Genomic DNA, 21,469 nt, shown 5'->3' with positions numbered 1-21,469 from the left:
GTCACGACCCACAAGTTGAGAACTGCTGCTCTAGAGCATGCCCATGCCCCTTACAGGGCATGAACTTTTTACTTCCTCTTAAATCCTAAGGGTTCCCACAAGACTTGCAGCCAGGTGAGCTGAGGGCAGTGGCAGCTCAAACCAGGCTTACCCCCTGATCCTGTCTCCAAGGCCCTATTCTTTTTTTTTTTTCTCACTTCCCAATGGGCTAAAAGCAACCCCGTCTTGCTCACTTCTGTCACTGTAATCTTCACTTCCCAGTGAACTAACAGCCCTACCTTGGCTCACTCCTTTCCTATAACATTTCTAGGGAGCCAAAGCAGCACTGCTTAGGCTCTCTCCTATTACTTTACCTTAAGTCATTCCTTTGTTTCACTGCCCCAGCTTTAACAAAGGAACTTTCAAAATCACCTGGACTTGTGTTGCAAAATCTTCTCTATATGAAGTCAAGAACCACACACTATAGGCCAGCCTAAGGCAGACCCGTTCCAGGCTGGTCCCTGTCTAGTAATATTCTTTGGCCTGCCTCATAATAATTGACCAAAATTGGCAGTAATGACAAGTCCAGGTCAAACTGAGTCCTTTACTCTGTGCCCAGATAGTGAATGCCTGGTATGGTAATGGATCCAGGCACCAGCAGGGGCAATCTGTACAAAATAGTCTCCATCACTGACTTGATCCCAGTCAGTCTCATTGGAGAGCAGAATGTTTCTGTGGGCAATCACCTGAGTGACCCATATGTTAGATCAGCAGCTATGGTTTATTTACAGTTTGAAGCTCCAAAGAAAGATGTCTAAGAAGTCTAGTTTTTCAAGTGTCAGGCCAAATAGGCCATAGGGAAACAGCCCAAGAGTCAGTAAAATTATAGAAAGGTTGATCAAGGGGAGTATTGATGAGAACTATGAAAATGGCTTTGAGTTCTGCCCCTCAAGTAGAGTGACAGCATTCATTTTTGGTTCTGCATACTGGTACTGAGATTGAGAGGCAGGCCACTCCAGACTGGTAGGTGGAGAGTTTAATAAGCAAGGGAACTTGTGTATGAAGCTTGTCTTTGGTGGCTGCAAGACAAGTATATCTACACACACACACACACACACACACACACACACACATCAGAATCTTAAAAGTTTGTTTAGAGATTTAAATTTGGTTCAGTCACATATTCAGTCCTGACAGTCTCAACAACTTACTCTCAAGGCCATGAAACAGCTCCTAGTGTGAGAATGGTGGGCAAAACGTACATTCCAAGATCAGGGGAGGGGTTATGGAGCCTCTGATTACCCGGTCCATCTGGTGGGTCTAGGTCTACTGGCTGTCATGTCCTCTCAATGACTTCCCCAAATAGTAGCTCAAAGGTTTGTGAAGCTTCAGAGGTAGAAAACTTGTTACAGCTTGCTAGATTGTGTCAATAGGGTGGACATCTTCCATTTTATTGCCTATCAATGAGAAAGCATTGGGGCAATGGTTAAAGACCCAGAACCAGGAACCAGGAAGTTGTTTCAAAGACAGTTACCCAGATGGTGCCCTGGCTGTTGCTAAACTTCAGATTAGGATCTTTGTCACCAATCTGCTGGTTAGCTCAAGGGTTTCTATCATTATTTGGAACCATGTAGATCAGAACCAGAAGGGCTTCTCCCTTTTTCCCTTTTCATTAGCCCTCAGTTCTGTCAAACCCAGGCTCCATATATAGGATTTCCCACAATACCCATCTATTCTCCACCTCACTATCTTCACACTCAAACCCCAATATCTATTTTATATCTTGTTCCACCTCAACATAGTCTCCTTACCACCATCCTCACCTCACACTTTAGAATGCTTCTTAGTCTCTGTCATCAGAGTTGAATGAGTTTCCCTGACCTGGTTGCTTCTCTATCTTAGGACTTTGCACTGCATTGTACTGCATATGGTGCTTCTCTCCTGTCTTGATTACAAACTCCTGTAACTCAGTTGAGAGTCTGCTGCACAGCAAATATTGTGCTGAGTACTTTTGAGACATGCAGAGATGAATAAAACTGGGTCCATCCCATCCCCTCTTTCTCCAAACCAATGGTGTAATGCTTATTGAGTGAATGAATAAATGCCTTATTCACCCCATATCTCTTTGCTCTTCCTCAAGATTTGAGGATCAAATCAGGAAACTATGGTCCAGGGGCCAGCTGCCTAGTTTTATAAATAAAATGATTTGGAACCAGGTCTGGGATTAGGGTTTTGAACGAAAAAGGGGCCACATACTAAACCTGACAAGATCTGGGTTGGCCTGCATGGGGGGCCTTACAAACTCAGAAACCTGAAGTAACTACATTGGATGGTCTGAAATTAAAACTTTCTAACTAAAAGTGAGTCATTGGAGGTAATCATGTCCTAGATGGGACAAAGGTCAATCTTTACCTGTCTGTTGTCTTTTTGCACCTACAATAACATAGCTTTGGAATGTTAGGGTAATTTCCTTTTATCCAGGCCCCTTGTTGCACCAGAGCTGAGACCACAGATCCTTTTATTGTTATTATTATGATGTTAATTGTTAACTGTTATTATCCTGTATCATCTATGTAAAAGAAATGTGTGTCTATGCCTTTTACTTTTTATCCAATCCCAGAGGTTTCCCTGATTTTTCTTCCACCTCTGTAATCTACCCCAAATAGATTTCATGTAACTCCCTATACTTCTTCCTTTGATTCCAATGTATAAAATAAGCTGCAAAACTTCCATTCTATGGAGCATTTTCTCAATCTGTTAAAATTTTGCTTCCTGGCAATTGTCAGTTTGGCTCAAAAAAACTCATAAAAATTCTCTACAGGTTTAAATGTTTCTTATGTTGACAGAGTGAACAAATGAAGCAGTTTCATGGCAGTGCATGGTCAGATTCTTTTTTTTTTAATCCTCACCTGAGGATATGTTTATTAATTTTAGAGAGAGAGAGGAAGGGGGGCAGAGAGAGAGAGAGGGAGAGAGAGAGAGAGAGATCAATGTGAGAGAAAAACATCCATCAGTTGCCTCCTGTATGCCCCCTGACCAGGGATCGAACACGAAACCCACAACCTTTTGGTGCATGGGATGACATTCAACCAACTGACCCACCCAGCCAGGGCAGATCCTGCCTTTTTTGAAGGGCTGGTTTAGTTTCTTCATGGTTAACGGGAAGCATATTTGGCACCCTCTTCCCCAGCCTGTTTTCATGTTGATCTGAAGATAGTGGTAATGTACATGACTACTTCAACCTCATGCTTTTCCTGCCGCTTTTCCTACCAGCTGACTATTTGGAGACTCTTCAGGCCACCATCATAAATTGTCTATGAAGCAGAGCACTGTCACACACCTTGGGAACACAGAGATCTAAAACCTGCACCTGCTAGCCATCCAGTACTAACCATGGAGTCCATATACCAGAGTGGTGACTTGAAAGAGGGTCTGGTTCAGTTCCTGGAGCAGCAGGATGTGGGTTTTGTCAAGGCTCATCATCTCTGGGCCTATAAATGGAATAACAATTCCTACATTCCATGGTGTTTAATGAAGGCTCTATTTACAAAAGCGTTTTGTAAATTATAAAACCCTATGCCAATGTGAAATATTTCCGCTGGGCTGATTAAAAAAACAAAAAGTCCCTGAGAAAGGTTGAATTGGGTTTGGCTAAATGGCGGAGGTAAGTAGAACTATACCTGAACATGGTCCTCCCTTCTCCCCTACCTGTGCCTGCCACTTGTCATCATGTAATGGAGACACAGGTCTGGCTGCCTGCCCACTGAAAGCCAAACTTGTGAGACAGGTGCTGGTGCATTAAGAAAGAGGTTTATTCAGGTGTGGACCTGGAAGAATGGTGGACTCCCGTCTCATAGACCATCCCCTCTTCCTGTTCAAGCCCATGGTTCTTATAGGGATAGGGAAAGGAGGGCTCCCCCTCGCCCCCGCCTTCTATCCAATTATCTTGCTAGCTTGCTGCATCCTGGGGCCCTATCCATTCATTTTCTGGCCTTCAGGAGGCTCAGAGTAAGAACCTCCTCCTGTGCTATCTCGGCCAGGGGGGAGACTTCCGGGGTTCCCCGTCTACTGTATCAGTGTCATTGCGGGTGGCGGGAGTGTGGAGCTGCAGCACCTCGGTCAAGAAGCCTGGAGGTGCCCCAGCCCTCAGCCCGCCTACCTAGCTGGACACGGTGCCCGCACATCGGAGGGAGCCGGTTGGAGTCCAGGGATAGCCCTGAATCCCGGCCCCACTGCGTTCTCTGCGCAGCTCCCCAGCAGCCTGCCCCTCCAACTGACTGTCTAGGGTAACAATCTTGTAAGTCACCATTGTAAATGCTGCCCTTTGCCTTTTCTTTTCTAAGGTGGTATGTGCCTCCATGTCTCTTCTGGGGGCCTGTGAGGGTCTCATTTTTGTCCTTTGGGTTCTAGGTGATGGTGATCGGTGGTTGCTTTAATCAGAGGTTTTAATTTAAAATTCAACCATTTCCAAGAGCAAATTAAGGTCGGGAATAAGGAAAGATCCCAGCACTAGGTGGCACCCGCGGTTAAAACTGGTAGGAGGAGTGGACTAGTGGGGCGGGGCAGGTCGCTTCCTTTTAGGCTTCAGACCTACCAACACTACGCCGGCCGGCCCACAGCCTAATCTGACCCGGCGGGTGGTCGAGGTTGCGGCGGGGACTGTCGGCCGCCCCGAACAGAGCGCGCTGGTGGCGAAGCTCGCCGCAGTTCCAGGGTGAGTTCTTCGTGGCAGGTGAGTAGGCACAGAGACGTTGGGTTCGCCGGGGTCTATGCCAGTGGATGGTGTCTGTCCCGCACGCCTCCGCTCCTAAGCTCCGCCAGCTTGTAGAGCGCTGCGCCTCTCATCTTGGAGGAGCTTCCCACCCCTGGAGCAGCTGGGGGCGACCCAGATGAGTCAGGGTTGTGCTCCCGTGAGCTGCCCACTCCAGCCTCGGTGGCTCCGGGCGCCGAGGACCGGCCTGACGCGTGTTGGGAAAGTGGGAGTCTCAGAAAGAAGGTTCGGGGAGGGGCGGGGCAGACCGACGTTTTGAGCACAGAAGCCCCACCCAGTGGGTGTTTCAATTACCTGCCAGCGGGAGACCTCCGGGCGGAGTGCGAGAGCCGGCAGGGCAGGGAGCGCTAGGGGTGGGGAATGCTGGGCGGGCCCGCACCCAGCAGGGGCCAACAACTGGACTGCAGGGCTGGGCAGGGGCTGGAAAGGGCCCTTGAGGCACTGAGCAGAGACCCGAAGGCCGTTGTGTTCGGCTGAAGAACAGAAAACACAAGTGGCTGGAGCAGCGAGTGGGGGCAGGAGGGCGGATTCCAAGACTGTTGTCAAAAGTGCCTTGGGAAACCGTTGCCGGTTTCGAGTCGGAAGGATGGGACGGGCGGGTAACAGTCTCCGGAGTTGGCCCACTTTGTCTGCACTTGTGAGTGTAGAACCTGTGCCAGTCAGCTTCACAGCCACCTACCTGCTTCCCCTACCCAGGACTCGTTCAGTCTGCACCAACCCCAGCAAATGCGATTTTCAGGACTAGTGACAAGAACGGGTCTTTCCTGCTGGAGGGCAAGAAAGCCAGGGCCTTTGACGATACTGTTATTAACATTGTTTCGAAATATATTACCTTTAATGTGTTCCAGGAGAGCAGAACAATGATTTTCAACTTTTTTCATCTCATGACACACATAAACTAATTTCTAAAATTGTGTGGCACACCAAAACATATATTTTTTGCAGAAAAATATATTACTTTTATGACAAAAAAATAGCTATAATTTTGATTCATAATGGACAGCTGTTGTTGTGTTGGCTGTTGTCATTTTTTTTTATTTGACAGTCTAAGGGAAAGGAGGTCAGTGCCCCTGACTAAATAGTCAGGTATTGCATTTTAAAAACTTTTTTGCCCTGGCTGGTGAGGCTCAGTGGATTGAGCGCTGGCTTGAGAACCAAGAGGATGCAGGTTCACTTCCCAGTTAGGGCACATGCCTGGGGCTGCAGGCCAGGTCCTCATATGGGGACCTGCGAGAGGCAACTGATCGATGTATCTCTCGCACATCAATGTTTTTTTCCCTCTCTTTCTCCCTTCCCCTTTCTGTAAAAAGGTAAATTAAAAAAATATTTTAAAAAATTCTTGCAGCACACTGATTGAAAATTGCTGGGATAGGAGAATAATCCAGATCTGCACACCTCACAGAATGACTGTGGATAGTCTTAAAGGAAAGGAAGGGATGGAGAGAGGGACTCAACTTCAAATCCCAAACATGTACCTTTCCTGTCATCTTTCTTAGGGATTCAGTCAACTCCATTGTCAAATGCCCTTTTCACTGCTGTTATTTTCAGTTCTATCACCAGTCTGAAAAAGTTAAAGAAAAAAGTCAACAAGTTTTTATGTCTTTATTCTTTTCATCTCATCTCAAGAGGGAGAAGTGGAATGAGTGACTGTCAGCAGACAGAGGGGAGTTCAGCTAGGTTTGCTTCAGAGCAGGGAATCATGGGTGGGCAGGCAACCCTGTGCTGGGCTTAGCCTGAGACCTAAGTGCTTGATATTGAGTTGTTATCACGATTCTTCTTTACAAAGTTTTGTATATATTAAAAATCCAAAGAATCTTGTTTTTTGCTCCTAGATGGGACCTTAGAGAGTGTCTCCTTTAATCTCATTTTCCAATGAAACCAGATCAGAATGATCTGGGCTGGTTACCTCAGGCACATGCTGCTCTAGAGAGTGCTTTGGGACAGTGAAAATCATGTCCTCAGTGATACTGAGTCTAGGCTTGGAACACTGATTCTGCTGTGGACCAGAAGTAACCTTGAGCAACTTAGCATCTGTAGAGATGCTTTAGGTTAATTAAAATTGTTAGTCACTTATTACCTGACAGGTCAGTACTGAGAGGATTCCATGGCACAGAACAGGAATTTGATAGCTTTTGAAGTTCCTTGACCAAATAAGGAAGCTGTTGCTCCTCACTCTTCTTCTTTCTGATGTGTTTTGTTTCTCTCTGACCTCAGGCTCCTGGAGGTGGGCATGATCTGGTGGTTAGAAGCAGGGAGAAACACAGGCAACCACCTTCCTATACCCAATCTTGCATTACTGGACAATGACAGCTGAGCCAGGGGTGACCAGGTCCCTGAACTCTGTAGCCTAGGCCTGAGGGAACTAAGGGAAGACAGCTCCTTGGAACAGATATATTTGTCACAGAAAGCCTCATCAAACCCTGGGATCTTCATAAAGCCTCTCCTTTTCCTCTCTGCTAACTCAGGGCAGTAGATAGCCCAGGGAGGTGTCCAGTCAGCCCTGGGAACAAGGCCAGAAGTGGATAAAGCTAGGAAGAAACACCATGAAAGAGAAGGTGTTTGGCCAGCTGAAGCAGTTGGAACCTGTGCAGAGGCTTCTCCGCAGCACCGGCACCAACAAGGAGACCCTGCAGGCAGCTGTGAAGAAAGAGTGCTGGTGGAAGGCTTGGGCGAAGGTGAGGAGACCACACTGCAGAGAGGGGCCAGGTCCTGGACTCCAGCAGCTCTTTTATCTGTTCCTTGTCTACAGGTGAAATGGAATCTCAGACTGTTTCAAATTGAACAGCACCCAGGAAGGGGTCTGCAAGGCCTTGCTCAGTCCCCTGCACCATCCTGGCATCCTTCATTGAGTACTTCCTGAAATTTGTCAGAGTGGCAGCCTTTTTTCCTTTGCTTCCCTTTCTATTTACTTTCAATATATATCCCTCCCTTTTCTCCTATATTTTCCTTTTCTCCTCTCCATCCTTCCTTTCTTTTATATGCATCACAGTTGCTGGCTTTGTTCCTGTTTTTCATATTTCCCCCCTACTTCCATGCTTCTGTTTTTCTCTTTGTTTTCTGAATCTTGAGACCAGATATCTATCTTTATGTGTACAGACTCCCTGAACCTCTCTTGCTCTTCCAGAAGCCAGTCACCTTTGAGGATGTGGCAGTGAATTTCACCCAGGAAGAGTGGGAATGTCTGGATGCCCGTCAGAGGGTCCTCTACCAGGATGTTATGTCAGAGACCTTCAAAAATCTGGTGTCTGTGGGTACGAAGCTGAGGTTCCCTTAACAAGTTCCCTGTTCTAGGACCTTGTGACGTTTGATTTCCCTGGACAGGTCAATCAGCTTACATGTAGCTTCAATGACCCTTAGTTCTCAGGTATGAAAGATCTGGATCAAAAAAGACATGAAAACCTGCATGAGAGCCAAGGTTACACCTGTAACATGATGACAGTTTTCTCAAAATATGCAAATTTACCTATTCATCTAATCAATACGTAGAGTCACTCCTTAGTTAGGCACTTAGTAGCTGGGCTTTCGAGTGTCTCCCCCTGAATCTATGTGTCCCAGATTATGGTTCTTAAACCAAGCCTGTTGTCCCCATTCATTGTAAAGTGGCCAAGCCTGGGACCTCAATTCCTTCTCTCCTTCCTACTGCCCACCTAGAATCTTTCTGTCTAATCCAGATCTGATCACCAAGCTTGAAGAGAAACAGTGGAGAGCAGATTTCTGTCCCCCAAATGGAGAAGGCCTTCATTCAGGTAAGTGATCATCTGCTTGAGTCCCTTGGCTTCAAGAAGATGAATATATAAGCCATCAGGACAAGTGAATATCTCCAGTTTCTGGGGATTGAGATGCTACATGTAGGTTGCTTATGTTAGTGATACTCCTTTGCTACAAGGTCTTTCTGAGAGAAAAGGAAAGGAAAGGGATGAACTTGATGCCATGCTGGAGTAGGGGAGACTTATTCCTGAGAGTCAAGTAAGGACTTGAGAGAAACTGAAGGCCAGTTTTACCATCTCCTGGTTGCCAGGACACCCAGGTTTTTTACCTCTCATCTTAGCTTGATTTTTAATAGCACCTCCTTTCACTCATGCCCTGGTTTGTATGATATCTTATGAAAATGAGAGGAAATGGATTTCAAAGAATGTGGTTATAGGTTAAAATTTTAATCTGATATTATTGAAAATTTTCAGTTAAATTTTTATTTGCTTTTAATTTTAAAAACACAAAATATTATTAACTCTAACCCAAGAGGTCCAATAGTGAGGCCGAATGTGCTGGCTGGAAGAGTGAGGGCAGGAAAAGGGAAGGAACTTGCACCTGAATGGTGTGTTGGGGTTCCCAGGGTGAATCTTGCAGTGCTGTTCTTCCTTATTTATCATAGGAAGCAAGAAGGAGGAACTTCAAGAACACAGTGAGCATTTGAGAGATGAGGACACTGGATGCAGAGGGTCAGGCCTATCCTCTGCTCTGGCTGGGTCCATCGGCAGGAGCCCAGTGTTTCCAGCATCCTTGGATGGACCACCCTTTCCCTGCCATATCTGTGGTAGGTGTTTCAGTAAGCGCTCCAACCTCCGTTACCACCAGTTTGTCCACAATCTTAAGGGGACGAACAACTGCAGCCAGTGTGGGAAGTCATTTCGGAACCCCAAGGCCCTCAGCTACCACAGACGCATACATCTTGGGGAGAGGCCCTTCTGTTGCTCAATTTGTGACAAGACCTACTGTGATGCTTCTGGGCTGAGTCGTCACCGCCGTGTCCATCAGGGTTACCGGCCCCATTCGTGCTCCTTCTGTGGAAAAAGCTTCCGGGACCTGTCTGAGGTCAAACGCCACCAGAAGACGCACCAAAACCAGGAGCCAATGGCTGGAAACCAGAAGCATTTTGTGACAGTTCTAGACACTTCGGCTGGATTCCAGGAACCCACTGTCAGGAGCCAGGAGCTTGTGGCTGAGCACCACACATTAGTGACAAGGACCTCCAAACCCATATTTAAAACCAAGGGTCCTGCAGCTCACTCCCAGCCATCTATAGATAGAAACCAGGAACCTGCAGTCAAGAACCAGATGATCACTGTGAGAACTCAGACACCAATTACTACAACCCCAGGGCCCGTGACCAGGACTCAGGCAGCCAACCGTAGAGTCCACTGCCTGAATACCGGGTCCAAGTCTCACCTACCAAAACCTTCAAGACTCAAGGTCTTCTCTTGCCCTTATTGTCCCTTAACTTTTAATAAGAAGCCCTATCTCTCCAAGCACCAGAAAGCCCACCTCACAGAGCAATCAAACTGCTGCTTCTGCTGTGGCAAGTCCTTCAGCTCATTCTCTGGGCTGGTCATGCACCAGCAGACTCACTGGAAGCAGAAGATCTACCGTTGCCCTATCTGCGACATCTGCTTTGGGGAGAGGGAGGATCTCGTAGGTCACTGGGGTAGCTACAAAGGCAAGGGGCTGTGCCTGGGCAATCCCCATAAATGCTGGGCTATCCTGGGCCAGTGGCTTGGCCTTTTTCACAATGGCTCCCCTATGGCAGGGAAGGAAATAGGTCTCCTAGGATCCATACCCTCAGGAGAGGGGAGGGAAGGAAGGAAGAAAGGAGGTATGCAGAGGAAAAGAAGCAAATGAGGCAGGGAGGGTCTTGGAACATAAATAAATGGCCTTTCTGACTGAGGCCTTTCCTTGTGTTTGGTTTCCCTGATGACTGACCTATGGGATATGGAGGCTGGGGTACAGGAAGAGAGGAGGGAGCTATGAAGGACATACAGGAAGGGAAAGGGACAGTAAGTGGTAGGCGGAAACCTGTGTTAATTAGCACCTTGCTTGTTTCTTTGTGTCTCACAAAAGATCAAGCAGTCATTGTAGAATAAAAGTGGAAACGCTGCTAGTTATGAAAATGGGAGGAAAGGGATGAGAGGAGGGGAAGTCTGAGGGACTCATCTGTACAAGTTGTGGGAGTGAAAGGGAAAACTTCTAAAGCAGGTGGGTAGCCCAGGTTGCATCCTTTGTTCCCAGCTCCTCAGTAGGCTGTGGGGACAAGATGAAGTTCTGGTCAGTATATGTGGATTTTTCCCCATGTCCTCACTCTGCAGCTTACGCAGCTGTTTGATGTTTTGGGCTCATCATGTTCCTTCTCTTCCACCCTCTACTCAGCCCACTGGGGCTGAGGTCTTGGAAGTAATAACCACCATTTGCAAAGTTGGTGGGCTGTAGTTTGCACAGAGGAGGTTCCTGGTCTTCAATTTGTGGCAGAGGCCCTCCTGTGCATTTCTCCAGCACAGGTGTCCTCTGATGAGCACCTGCCTGACTTCCATATGGAAGACAGAGGAGTTGGAAAGATGCATGGTAGAAAAAATGGGGGTAAAAGCAGCTGGGAAAAGGCAGGTGACAAAAGAGAAACCAATAGGTGCATAGATAGGTGGAACAGCAAATCGATGTTTATCTAAAAAAATGTTTAAAAGGAAAGAAAGAAAGAAATCCTATTTGGAATTTAGAGCATTCCTGGAAGTGTAAATGCAACATCCACAAGGATCAATCTTTGGACCAACCAGGCAGGCTTTCCTCCACTTCTGCCAAGATGCAACATCACTCAGAAGGGGTTTCCTAGAAGGAGAAAATAACTTGAAAAATTTGTTAGTAGTTTCTATCATGAAGCCATTAAATCAGGGAGAGGAAAAGTCCTCTGGGGTCACCCTGTCTCTTGCCTGCCTCAGTGGTTGGTCTTGGAGCCAAGGCATAGGGCAGCTGCCCCAAGGAATAGGAAAGGAGTGAACTTTTTGCCCCCAGGCACTGAAGGTGCCAGTGTCCCCAGCTCCCTTCCCTGCCACCTGTAAGGCTGGTATGGTACTCCTACCTCACAGGGTCCCCCCCCTCCACCTATGCAAACCAGTCCGTCCTTTCTTCTGGGATTTCTATCCCTCAACAGCCCCCTCTTTCTCTTGCTGCTTTCCTGTTTTTGTTTTATTTTGTTCAGCTTATAGGAAGGAGTAGGAAACTTACTTAGTTCTTCAAGAAATTGCCCTGAAAAAAAAGAAAAGTAGGTGACTGAATGAAGATGAGCAGCTTCTTCCCCACACCCTCCATGTGCAGATCCACAAAAGACCCACCCTTCCCTTTTCACCAAGGGACTCCATGGATTCTCTGAGGAGCCTGCAGTCGGCCCTGGGGACAAAGGAAGGAAATCCCAGCAACTGGAGCCCTGGTTCATCTTTCTGTTTCACATTCAGGACTGACTCATCCCCCACCACTGCACCTGCTAGTCTTCGATGTAGCCAGTTGTAGCAGATGATCAAGGCAGCCAGGGGTCCGAGAACTGGCACGATTACAAACAGGATTATCTTCCAACAGGGCACCCTTAGAAAGTGGGGATCTGAATTGTCCACCGAGAAACAAACAGAATTAACTGTGCTCTCCCTGATGCCCCACCCACCCCTCTCCATAATGTATTGCATTTCTTAACATATTGCAGAAATATCAAAATTTTGCTTATGTTTATCAATATTTTAAAACAACAAATTATTAGACCTGAACAACATTCTAGGGGGGCTTGATGTCTTCACTTTTCCTCCAAGAAGCCTGTACTAATGAAAACACCACCACATGAGTTCAGATGGTGATATATATGTACTTTGTTCTCCAGTTAATTCATGTATATGTATCACTAGATACATATGTATCAACTAGACATCATGTATTTGTTCATAGGATCTGTTTATTACTCTTTGTATTTCCTGAGAAGAGAAATAATGTGCACACAGTGTAATCCCGCACAGAATGAGTTAACAGGTGAAACTGTTAGTACACTGCCTGGCACACAAGCATGGTGTATGTATTTGCTATTATCTTACCCATCCTAGATGCAGGTGACTTAGTCAAAGAAAAAGAGAGGGAGAAGACCAATCAGGACTCAGGGATCCTTATTTCCCCAGGTGACTGGAACCAAGTGAAATAGCTGATCCTGCAAGGCCAGGCACCCCAATACTTACCAAAAGTCCTGTGAAGATTCTCTGAAAGGAACAAATGGAGAGAGACTTAGGAGGCACTCAAAGGCGATGCTTTCTCCTCAAAAACTTTGTTTTTTAATCACTTCAAATAATTTCTAGCTGACACAGTGGTACATAACACATGAGGGAAAGTAGGATTTTGTGTCTATCCTGGCTCAGCAGGGAAGGCAAGTTAAATTTTCTACCATTCTTAGCTGTTCTGGGAGTTTTAAATAGTGAATTTTGCACCTGAAGGAAACTCAGGGTATTGGGACAGAGACAAAGGTCGTCTAAGAAAGTGACCATTTTGATTGTGCCCAAAATCGGAAGGGAGGGCTTGAGAAGGAAAAGTGCCTGGAACTCACCTATCTCTGCTCGAAGTTTTCCTAAAATAGAAAAAGGCAACATTTTTAGTTCTTGCTCTGGCATGAGTTGGGCCCTTTAACACCCAGTGCCCTGGGCCTTTGTGCAGGCTTTCTGCCTAGCCCGGGAGCATCCTTTGGATGGGAAGAGCACTGGACTTGGAGCCAAGAGTTCAGGCTCTTTTTCTTGCTATTGTCTGGATTAAATATTGGGATAAAGAACATGGAGAACCTCAGATAGACAGCAAAGCCCCAAACCAACAAGGTTTATTACCTTCCCCGCTGCTCTTTGCTCCTTTTCTTGATCTTTTTCAGTTTTCATTGCCACTCCACCCTGCAAGGCTGTGATTTTGTAAATGTAAAGCCACTTCCCATCTGAACAAGGAAGGGAGGAACTAAACACTTAGTTGAGCAGCTATGCTGTGACTGGCTCTTTTTTAGGCACTTTACATAACATTATCCCCTTTAATCCTCCCTTACAATTTAGAAGGGAGGATGTGAGCTCTATTTTGGCAGGTGGGACAACTGAGCTGGGATTCAAACCCAAGCAGCCTAACTCATTGATCAGGTTCTTTCTGCTCAGCATGTGGACTGAAAGTCTTTTTTATGAATTTAAGAGGAGCAAAGAGCCACCATTTTTGATGCCACCAACATCCTCCCCTCACTCCAAGCCCTTCTTGCTACTTCATCCTCTTAGTGGAAGTGGAAAGAGAGGACTTCAAGGTCCTGGCATGCTTTGGCTTTGAGAACACTGGGTGGTGAGAAAATTTGGGCACATTAGAGGAGCTTCACTGAGAGCTAAACAGTTTTTAGTGTTGAATAAAGAAGGAGGAACTGGTGAATATCTATTATGTGGTAGGGATTTTTACTCATAGTATTTTTATTTAACTTCCTAATAGCCTAGACCTGTCTAACCAAAGCTCACTCTCCCAGGTGTGTGAAAGTACTCCACATGGTGCTGGGGCCAGAAGGTGGGGCTTAGGTCTGAGCTCTGCTACTTACAAGCTGTCAGATTGAGTAAATCAGGGAACCACCCCAGGCCTCAGTTGCCTACTCTGTAAAATGGGGCTATTATATGCCATCCTACCTCATAGGGAGATGCAAGGTTCTATTATTTATACAAAAACATTCTCTACTGTGTAAAACCTGTCATTGTGGAATTTTGAACCAAGAAGTCATTAAAAATAAATGTTAGCTGACCAAGCTTTAAGAGGCCAGCTCATTTCAGGAATGGGCCCCAAGCTGCCCCCACCAGCCTGTACCTCTCAGTCTGTGCTGCAGGCAGAGGAAGAGCAGGCCCACGGCCAGCTGCAGGAGGAGCACAGGCAGGACTGCTATCGCAACCAGCACTCCAGGGCTGATCCAATAGAAGGGATCTGAAAGCAGAAGCGCATCGCCCAGCACTGTATCCCCCACACCCAGTACAGTGCCCACAGCGTGATATATCAGGTTGAATAAAGGAATGAATATCACCAAGATTCAAAGAAGATGGCACAGAATTGACACCTGGGCTTAGTCCTGAAGGAAAAGAGGGTTTCTAAGAAGGGCTGGAGGTTAAAACAACAGCATTCAAGGTTGCATATTGGGCTAGTCCTGGAGAGTTTTGAGAACAAGCTAAGGGACTTACATCTAATTGTCAAGGCCAAGGGAGTACACTGATAGATTCCAAGCTGAGGAGTGACAAGACCTGGTTACTGACTGCAGGAGTAGAGGAGATCCCAGGGAGGTCAGTTCAGGGGGCATGGTAATAGTAACAGTAAAAACAACAGAGCCTGAACTAGGGCAGTGGTGGAAGTCAAAGGGTCTGTGAACTCAAATAAGAAAAAACAAACAAACAAAGAAAAACCACATTTATTTTCAGTAATGTTTAAGCTGAAATTTAGTGTTTCTTTCTATTATGTTTATAAGCAGCACACTACAATAGTATGAACAGAACCTGTGACTTTGTCAGTAACAAAAACCACAAATAATTTCCTATCACATTGAGTTGTTCCAGAAATCTCAAAATATCACTTATGTTTGTCATCATTTTGAAATTACACTAATTATCAGGGCCATTCCATATCCTGTTCTTTCAATATTTTGGTACTATTTCAGTACAAAAGTGTTTTATTTTACACATTTAAAATACCCTTCTGTGAAGGAGTCCACTATCTTCACAGTTTGCCAAAGGGGTGCAATGTACACACAGGGTTAAGAACCTCTTTTCTGGAGCTTTTGAGAAAGGAAGATCCATAGAATTTGGTAACTGAGCCTATGTAGAATGGGATGGGTAATGAGGGAGAGGATTCAGATCTCCGGTTTCCACCTCTTTCCTATTCTAGAATCTGCACAGCAGTGCTCCCAGTTCTGTTTGTCTAGCCTCAGTAGCCATGCTGCGGTCCAACCTTTCTCATCTTGTTCTCTGCTTTAGGGGGCTGGATAAAGATACTGCCATCACAGTTAGGAATTACATCACAGCAAGCCACATTAAATGGCTCAGGAGGGCCCTTGCCAGATAGCTCAGTTGATTAGGACATTGTCTGGATACACCAAGGCTGTGGATTTGATCTCTGGTCAGGCACATACAAGAAACAAACAACAAATCAAAGTTTTGCTCTCTCTCTAAAATCAATAATAAAAAAGTTCATCTAAAATATAATAAATGGGTCAAGAGCATTCTAAAATATAAATACAAACATAGAAGAAAACGCAGTGAATTTTACTTTCAAGTTTTTTTCTGAAATAACCTGTAATGGCATGGTTAGCAAGCACATACATTAGTTCTTTCTTTGCACACATTTAGCACTTTTTCTAAGGATTAGAATCACAGGAAGAGAGAACAAAAGGCATTATGAACCTTCTGATGTAAAGAAATATGTATGTAGCATCACCTACAAAGTATGTTTGACAAAATAAAACCCAAATGTGATTGCATGTCTCCAGTTGATCAACCGACAGGAAGTACAAGGTATGGAGTGCTCTGTTCAACAACATGGGAATGAAATCAGCAAAATTTAGACCATGGGATACACTACAGGAAAAACACCAATGTGTGAATCTTATTTGGATTCAATGCAAACAAACCAATTGTAAAAATATACTTATGAAACAATAAAAAATTTGAACAAAGACTGGATATTCGTGACATTAAGAAATTTTTGTTAATTTTTTTAAAATGTGGTAATAATATTATGGTTATAATTTTGAAAGAGTTTTTTTTCCCCCTGTTTTTCTCTTTTTTATTGGATTTATCAGATGACATTGGTTAATAAAATTATGCAGGTTTCAAGTGTACAATTCCATAACACATTATCTGTATATTGCATTGTGCATTCACAACTCAAAGTCTCCTTCCATCACCATTTATTTATTTATATATATTATTTTTTAAGTGGTTATATCATTAAACAAAAATCCTCACCTGAGGATATTTCCATTGATTTTAGAGAGAGAGAAAGGAGGAGAGAAAGAGAAACATCAATGTGAGAGAGAAATATTGATCGGCTGCCTCCCATATGTGCCCCAACCAGGGATCTAACCTGCAAACTAGGTATGTGCCCTGATTGAAATTAAACCTGCAACCCTTTGGTTAATGGGACTATGCTCTGAACAAGTGAGCCACACAGCCAGGGCCATCACCATTTTTTTAACTTTACTTGTAATTTATTGATTTCAGGGAGACAGAGAAACATCGATCTGTTGTTTCACTTATCCATGTATTTATTCACTGGTTGATTACTGCGTATGCCCTGACCAGAGATCAAACCTCATAACCTTGGTGTATCAGAAGGATATTCCAACCAGCTGAGCTACCCAGCCAGGGCTCCTCCGGTCACCATTTATCTCCTTTCTTTACCCTCTCCTACCTTCCCCCACTCCCCTAATGTGTTCTTATATTTGAGGGATGCATACTTAAGGATTTAGCAATGAAATGATAATGCTGCCTAGGATTTGCTCAGTAATTCAGCTGGAGAAGGTGAAAATGAGTGGGGTTATGTGAAACAGTTTGTCTTTTGGTCATAAGTGTTGCAGGCAGTGATGGGTACTTGGAAGCTCATTATTGTTATTCTCTACCTCTGTATATGTTTTAAAGTTTCATAATAAAGACTTAAAAAAGGATTAGAGACAACTACTAAAATCACAAAAATGAAAAGAAAAATAATAAGGTTGGAGAGACAACAAAACTCTTTGGTGAAGGAAGGGAGATAAGGACCCCTGGACCTTGCAATAATACAGTTACAGCATTTTAGTCCTAAATTTGCCTCAGTTTCCTGGCTAGCCTGGCTAGGTGGTCCCTTGTTTAGTTGTGAAACACTCTTATAGGCTCTTAGGCATGGAGACTATGAGATGGAGGAAGAGGGTTGGAATGTGGAAACCAATCCAAAGGAAAACTTTCTTCCCTGAGACAAAGTTTTTAGGTTACTTTTTTTTTTCTGGTGCACTGGATAGGGGTGGGGGTGTACTGGGGGGCAGTTATTGAACTAGGACGTTATTGAACAGGAAGGAAGAAAATCTGCATACTAGAGAGGTCCTCAGCATTACTCCTCTTTGCAGGTAAAAATCCACCCATTTCCCCCACCCCCAAGGAAAAAAATGCTGTTGAAGAACATTCTGTGACACACAAAGCTATTCATATCCCTGCAATCCATCTCTAGAAAATAGTGCTTTGTTATCCTGCATACAATGCCATCATCTGGTCCCAGCCTGCAGTGGTCAGCCTTGAGATATAAAACTGATCTATTGTCTGATGTTTTGCTACAGGTGGGGAGGAGGGAAAAGAGAGAAAGGGGAAGGACCTGAGACTTGGGCCCTCAGAATATTTCTGTCTCTCAATTAAATAGCAATTTACTTTCACCCTCTCTGGTAGCTCAGCTGGTTAGAGCATTGTCCAGATAGCCAAGGTTGTGGGTTTCATTTTAGATCAGGGTACATACAGGAATCAACCAGTGAATGCATAAGCAAGTGGAACAACAAATCAATGTTTTTCTCTCTCTCTATCTTCCTCTCTCTCTCTAAAGTCAGTAAATAAAAAAATTTAAAGTAAATAGTAATTAACTTTGAAAGCTCTCCTTTCACCCACTTCACCTTGTCCACATCTTAATCATCCTGGGATAAACAAAAATAATAATAAATTACAAAGTCATCCATCACACAAAACACACTGAAAATGAAATTCTGGGTAAAGAGAGTGGTGGAATAAAATCTATAGGTGACATCTCTCTCTATATAAATTACATTCAGACATTTGTTTTACTTGTTTACTCACTTTAACTATGTTTTCCAGGGATATATTTTCCAATAATGTTTCTCATCTAATAAAACACCACAAATACATCAACTTTGGAATTCATTGTAATAAGATTTTGTCAAGTTGACACATTAGAAATAATCCTCTTGCTTATAACAGATAAACAAGGAGATATTCCAAAGCAAACAAGAAAGAAAAAAGTCCACTTGCATACTTTAACTTTCAGGTTATTCATATTCCCTTCTAGTAGCACACACTAATCAGAAATTAATTATTTTGGATTTTGCTGCTTCCATTTATTTCTTTTTTCTATTTTGTTTCTTGTTTCTTTAAAAGATTTTTTTCTTTAATTTTTCTTTATATGTACCCACATATATATATAATATATACTTTTATATAAATGAATAAATATGATCATATAGATAATTATGATTTTTTAGGTTCTTTGGCTGGACTACACCCCAACTTCCTCTCCTTTCTTATCCCCAAGTAAACTATATTAACTTTGTTATGGATCTCTTTTCATGTTTTTCTCTGAGATATACATAGTATATTCACAAACATAAGATTTTGTTTTTGTTCCCTACATTGTGTAGTTTGCTTTTATCACTCAACAATACCTTATGGAATGCCTCTGAGTCATTGGTTATAGCCCTAAAACAATCTTTTTAATGGCTGCATAATATTCTCAGTATGGATAACAATGTTTATTCAGTCACTTCCCTACTTGTGGGCATTAACTTTCATTCTGGGGTCCTCTCCCGTGTTGAATAATGAGGCAGCAGACATCTGTGAGTATATAAATGCTTCTGTATTGATGTACATACTTCTGTGGAATTGATTGCCAGGAGAGAGATGAGTTGAAGGAGCTAATCTCAAGTAAGAGAATGATTAAAGTCTCAGAAGGAGGTCTTAGCCACCCAACAGATGATACCGTACCCAATAGTATATATGGCACTACTCACCTTCCACTTTCAATTCCATTGCTGCCTCCTCTTGATAAGAATGATCTCGGAAAAAACAGGTAAAACCTCCTTCATCTGAGAACCTTACATTCCTGATCCTGAGGGTCACCTTCCCGTCACCAATATTGTCTTTCAGCAACTCTGTCCGACCCCGATATTCAGGCGCCTGCTCTCCGTCCTGATCCTTGCCATTTCGGTAGAGATGAACCACCCGAGAGAAGGGTGGCCGGTACCATCCCACCTCCATGCCTGTAGCATTTCTTCCAGGAGATAAGTGACATGGCAATTCCACTTCATTCCCCACCAGAGCCCAAATGGGGTGTCCTGGTCCTATTACTCTGAACTGTCCTGTAGAAGATACCAAAGAAAAGAAACAGAATCAGCAGGAACCTTCACAAGCGTGTTATGGGAAGGACTGCTTCAAAGCAGAAAAGGAAGAAGATACTTGATTTTTAAATGGGGTTTTGAATAAATGTTTTAAATGTCATTCTAGAACCAGGAAAGAGCTTGACTTTTTCTTCTTGAATATTTATATAAATAAAAGGTCTCTAGTTATAGAGCTATCATGAGTACCCTGGACAAAACATTCTAGCATGTGGTCATCCTGACAGTTGCTGCTTACCTCTGCCAACTGTGTGTATCACTGTTCTTCAGCCCCACTTTAGGTCCCAGCTTGAACCATGGTCTAGCTTCTTGCTGTTTAATTCTTCATGGGCCTCCCTGTTCAGACTTGGCCAAATTGATCCCTGCTCTCCGCTAGGGATTTTGCTTTTGTCCCTCCTCCACTGCTGCCTTTCCATCACTTCTCAGCCCTACATCCTATTTCCAACCTGTTTCCAAATTATTCTCCACTGAGACCTAGCACCCAGAGGTGACTCCACTTCCTTCTTTTTTTTCCCCTCTGCACCTACAGCCATCACTACATGCTCCTGGTCTTTTCTGACATGGAAGGTGTCTCCTCAGTTAGACTCGGAGCTACTAGAATATAAGGCTGGTTTCCCCATTCATTTACAAAGGTTTCCTCAGGGGAGTGCAGAGACTGGTTCTCCACTGTTAGGGGCTCCCTTAAGTTAGGAATCTGTCTTCTGTTTCTTTTACTTCCCCCCCAGCACATGAGTACAGGGCACCTCTACAAAAACTTATTAGTGCCTGATCATGTAGAATAAACCTCTCAAACATGAGAAGATATTACATCCAATAAACACTGATTGCAATTTACTATGGGATAGGCACTACTAAACATGTTTATGTATCTCATCTTGCTGAACCCTGACAGCAACTCCAAGAAATTGTTATTATTATATCCCTATTAGGTAGGTGAGAAACCAAGTTAAAAAAATAGGTAAGAAGGAGTTCAAGGAGAGCCTAGAGTTAAGGTCACATTAGGGAGTTAGGGTTTTATTCTGAAAGCTAAAGGTAACTATGGAAGTTTTCTGTGGAGGGGAACACTGTCAGCACATCTAAGTTTCAGAAAGATAATTTGCATTGTAACTTGAGGATGAATTGAAGGAGGTAAGCCTAGGAAAACTAGCCTTTCTGTTCTCTGGTACTCCCAGGGCAAGAATAAAGATCAATCTTACCTGCATCGCTAGTAGACAACTGGAGGAGGAAGAGGAGGCAGAAGAAACAGTTGGGCAGAGAGGAGCTCAAGGAACTTGCCATCTCCACTCTCACTGGGGACACAAAGCCCCCACAGCAGGGTCAGGACGAGAGGCCTCAGGGTGCATCTTCCCCACTTCCCCACTGTTGAAAAAGCCTGATGAAGGATCTGGGAGGGCAGTGCTCTGGCCTCGCCTCTTCTTGGCATGCTGCAGCTGTGCTCAGAGGAACAGCCCCACGTCATCCTTGTCAGGCACTTACACAAAGGGCTACAGACATAGGCAATGACCAGGGTTTGCCTTCCCACCCCCTCAGAGCTACAGAGATGAGGCTGCCTGGTACAGGGCCTTCCTCCCCCACTCCCTAGGAGAATTTGAAGGGGTTCCTAGGATCTGACCAGTTGGGATCGGGACCACTCACTTATTGGACCTCAGGAAGAGGCTTGTCTACATAATGTGTAAGGCTCCTTCAACACCTGTCCTCCCAGTACTAGCCAAGGAAGAGGGATCATTGTTGGCCTTTAAAGGAAAAAGAACCTTTAGCCTTGGTTTCCTCTTTCTACTACCTCATAACTATAATTGCCAAGCCATTCT

The 21,469-nt window shown here is 44.3% G+C and overlaps 2 protein-coding genes across 4 annotated transcripts; one reads left to right on the top strand and one right to left on the bottom strand.

Moving 5' to 3' along the window:
• Positions 1–4,049: 4,049 nt before the first annotated feature.
• ZFP57 (ZFP57 zinc finger protein) lies at positions 4,050–10,423 on the top strand. The gene is made up of 5 exons (XM_090281944.1): positions 4,050–4,711; positions 7,216–7,425; positions 7,875–8,001; positions 8,422–8,496; positions 9,123–10,423. Exons 2-5 carry the CDS (start codon positions 7,294–7,296, stop codon positions 10,364–10,366), a joined length of 1,578 nt encoding a protein of 525 aa, XP_090138070.1. The 5' UTR covers positions 4,050–4,711; positions 7,216–7,293; the 3' UTR covers positions 10,367–10,423.
• MOG (myelin oligodendrocyte glycoprotein) lies at positions 8,884–21,081 on the bottom strand. Of its 3 annotated transcripts, none has more exons than XM_090281946.1 (9): positions 20,858–21,081; positions 19,278–19,625; positions 14,345–14,458; positions 13,086–13,106; positions 12,724–12,744; positions 11,991–12,107; positions 11,738–11,758; positions 11,287–11,341; positions 8,884–9,788 (listed from the first exon to the last, which is right to left on the bottom strand). In XM_090281946.1, exons 1-8 carry the CDS (start codon positions 20,937–20,939, stop codon positions 11,328–11,330), a joined length of 738 nt encoding a protein of 245 aa, XP_090138072.1. In that variant the 5' UTR covers positions 20,940–21,081; the 3' UTR covers positions 8,884–9,788; positions 11,287–11,327. The 3 variants fall into 3 exon arrangements, with proteins under 3 accessions (XP_090138072.1, XP_090138073.1, XP_090138071.1); XM_090281947.1 differs by having other exon boundaries at positions 8,884–9,767; XM_090281945.1 differs by having other exon boundaries at positions 8,884–11,341.
• Between the last annotated feature and the right edge of the window lie 388 nt (positions 21,082–21,469).

Source organism: Furipterus horrens, unplaced genomic scaffold (assembly GCF_987537825.1).
Source record: "Furipterus horrens unplaced genomic scaffold, mFurHor1.1.pri manual_scaffold_6, whole genome shotgun sequence".
Taxonomy (NCBI): Eukaryota; Metazoa; Chordata; class Mammalia; order Chiroptera; family Furipteridae; genus Furipterus; species Furipterus horrens.
This window is presented reverse-complemented; position numbering and strand designations above follow the sequence as displayed.

What these genes read in the sequence shown, in the direction of transcription:
- ZFP57 (XM_090281944.1), top strand. Translation starts at nt 7,294, where the DNA reads ATGAAAGAGAAGGTGTTTGGCCAGCTGAAGCAGTTGGAACCTGTGCAG. An exon ending in GGTGGAAGGCTTGGGCGAAG is followed by an intron (nt 7,426 to 7,874) that starts GTGAGGAGACCA and finishes TTGCTCTTCCAG; the next exon opens with AAGCCAGTCACCTTTGAGGA. An exon ending in CAAAAATCTGGTGTCTGTGG is followed by an intron (nt 8,002 to 8,421) that starts GTACGAAGCTGA and finishes TGTCTAATCCAG; the next exon opens with ATCTGATCACCAAGCTTGAA.
- MOG (XM_090281945.1), bottom strand. Translation starts at nt 20,939, where the DNA reads ATGGCAAGTTCCTTGAGCTCCTCTCTGCCCAACTGTTTCTTCTGCCTC. An exon ending in GTTGTCTACTAGCGATGCAG is followed by an intron (nt 19,626 to 20,857) that starts GTAAGATTGATC and finishes TATCTTCTACAG; the next exon opens with GACAGTTCAGAGTAATAGGA. An exon ending in AAAACTTCGAGCAGAGATAG is followed by an intron (nt 12,745 to 13,085) that starts GTGAGTTCCAGG and finishes TGTTCCTTTCAG; the next exon opens with AGAATCTTCACAGGACTTTT.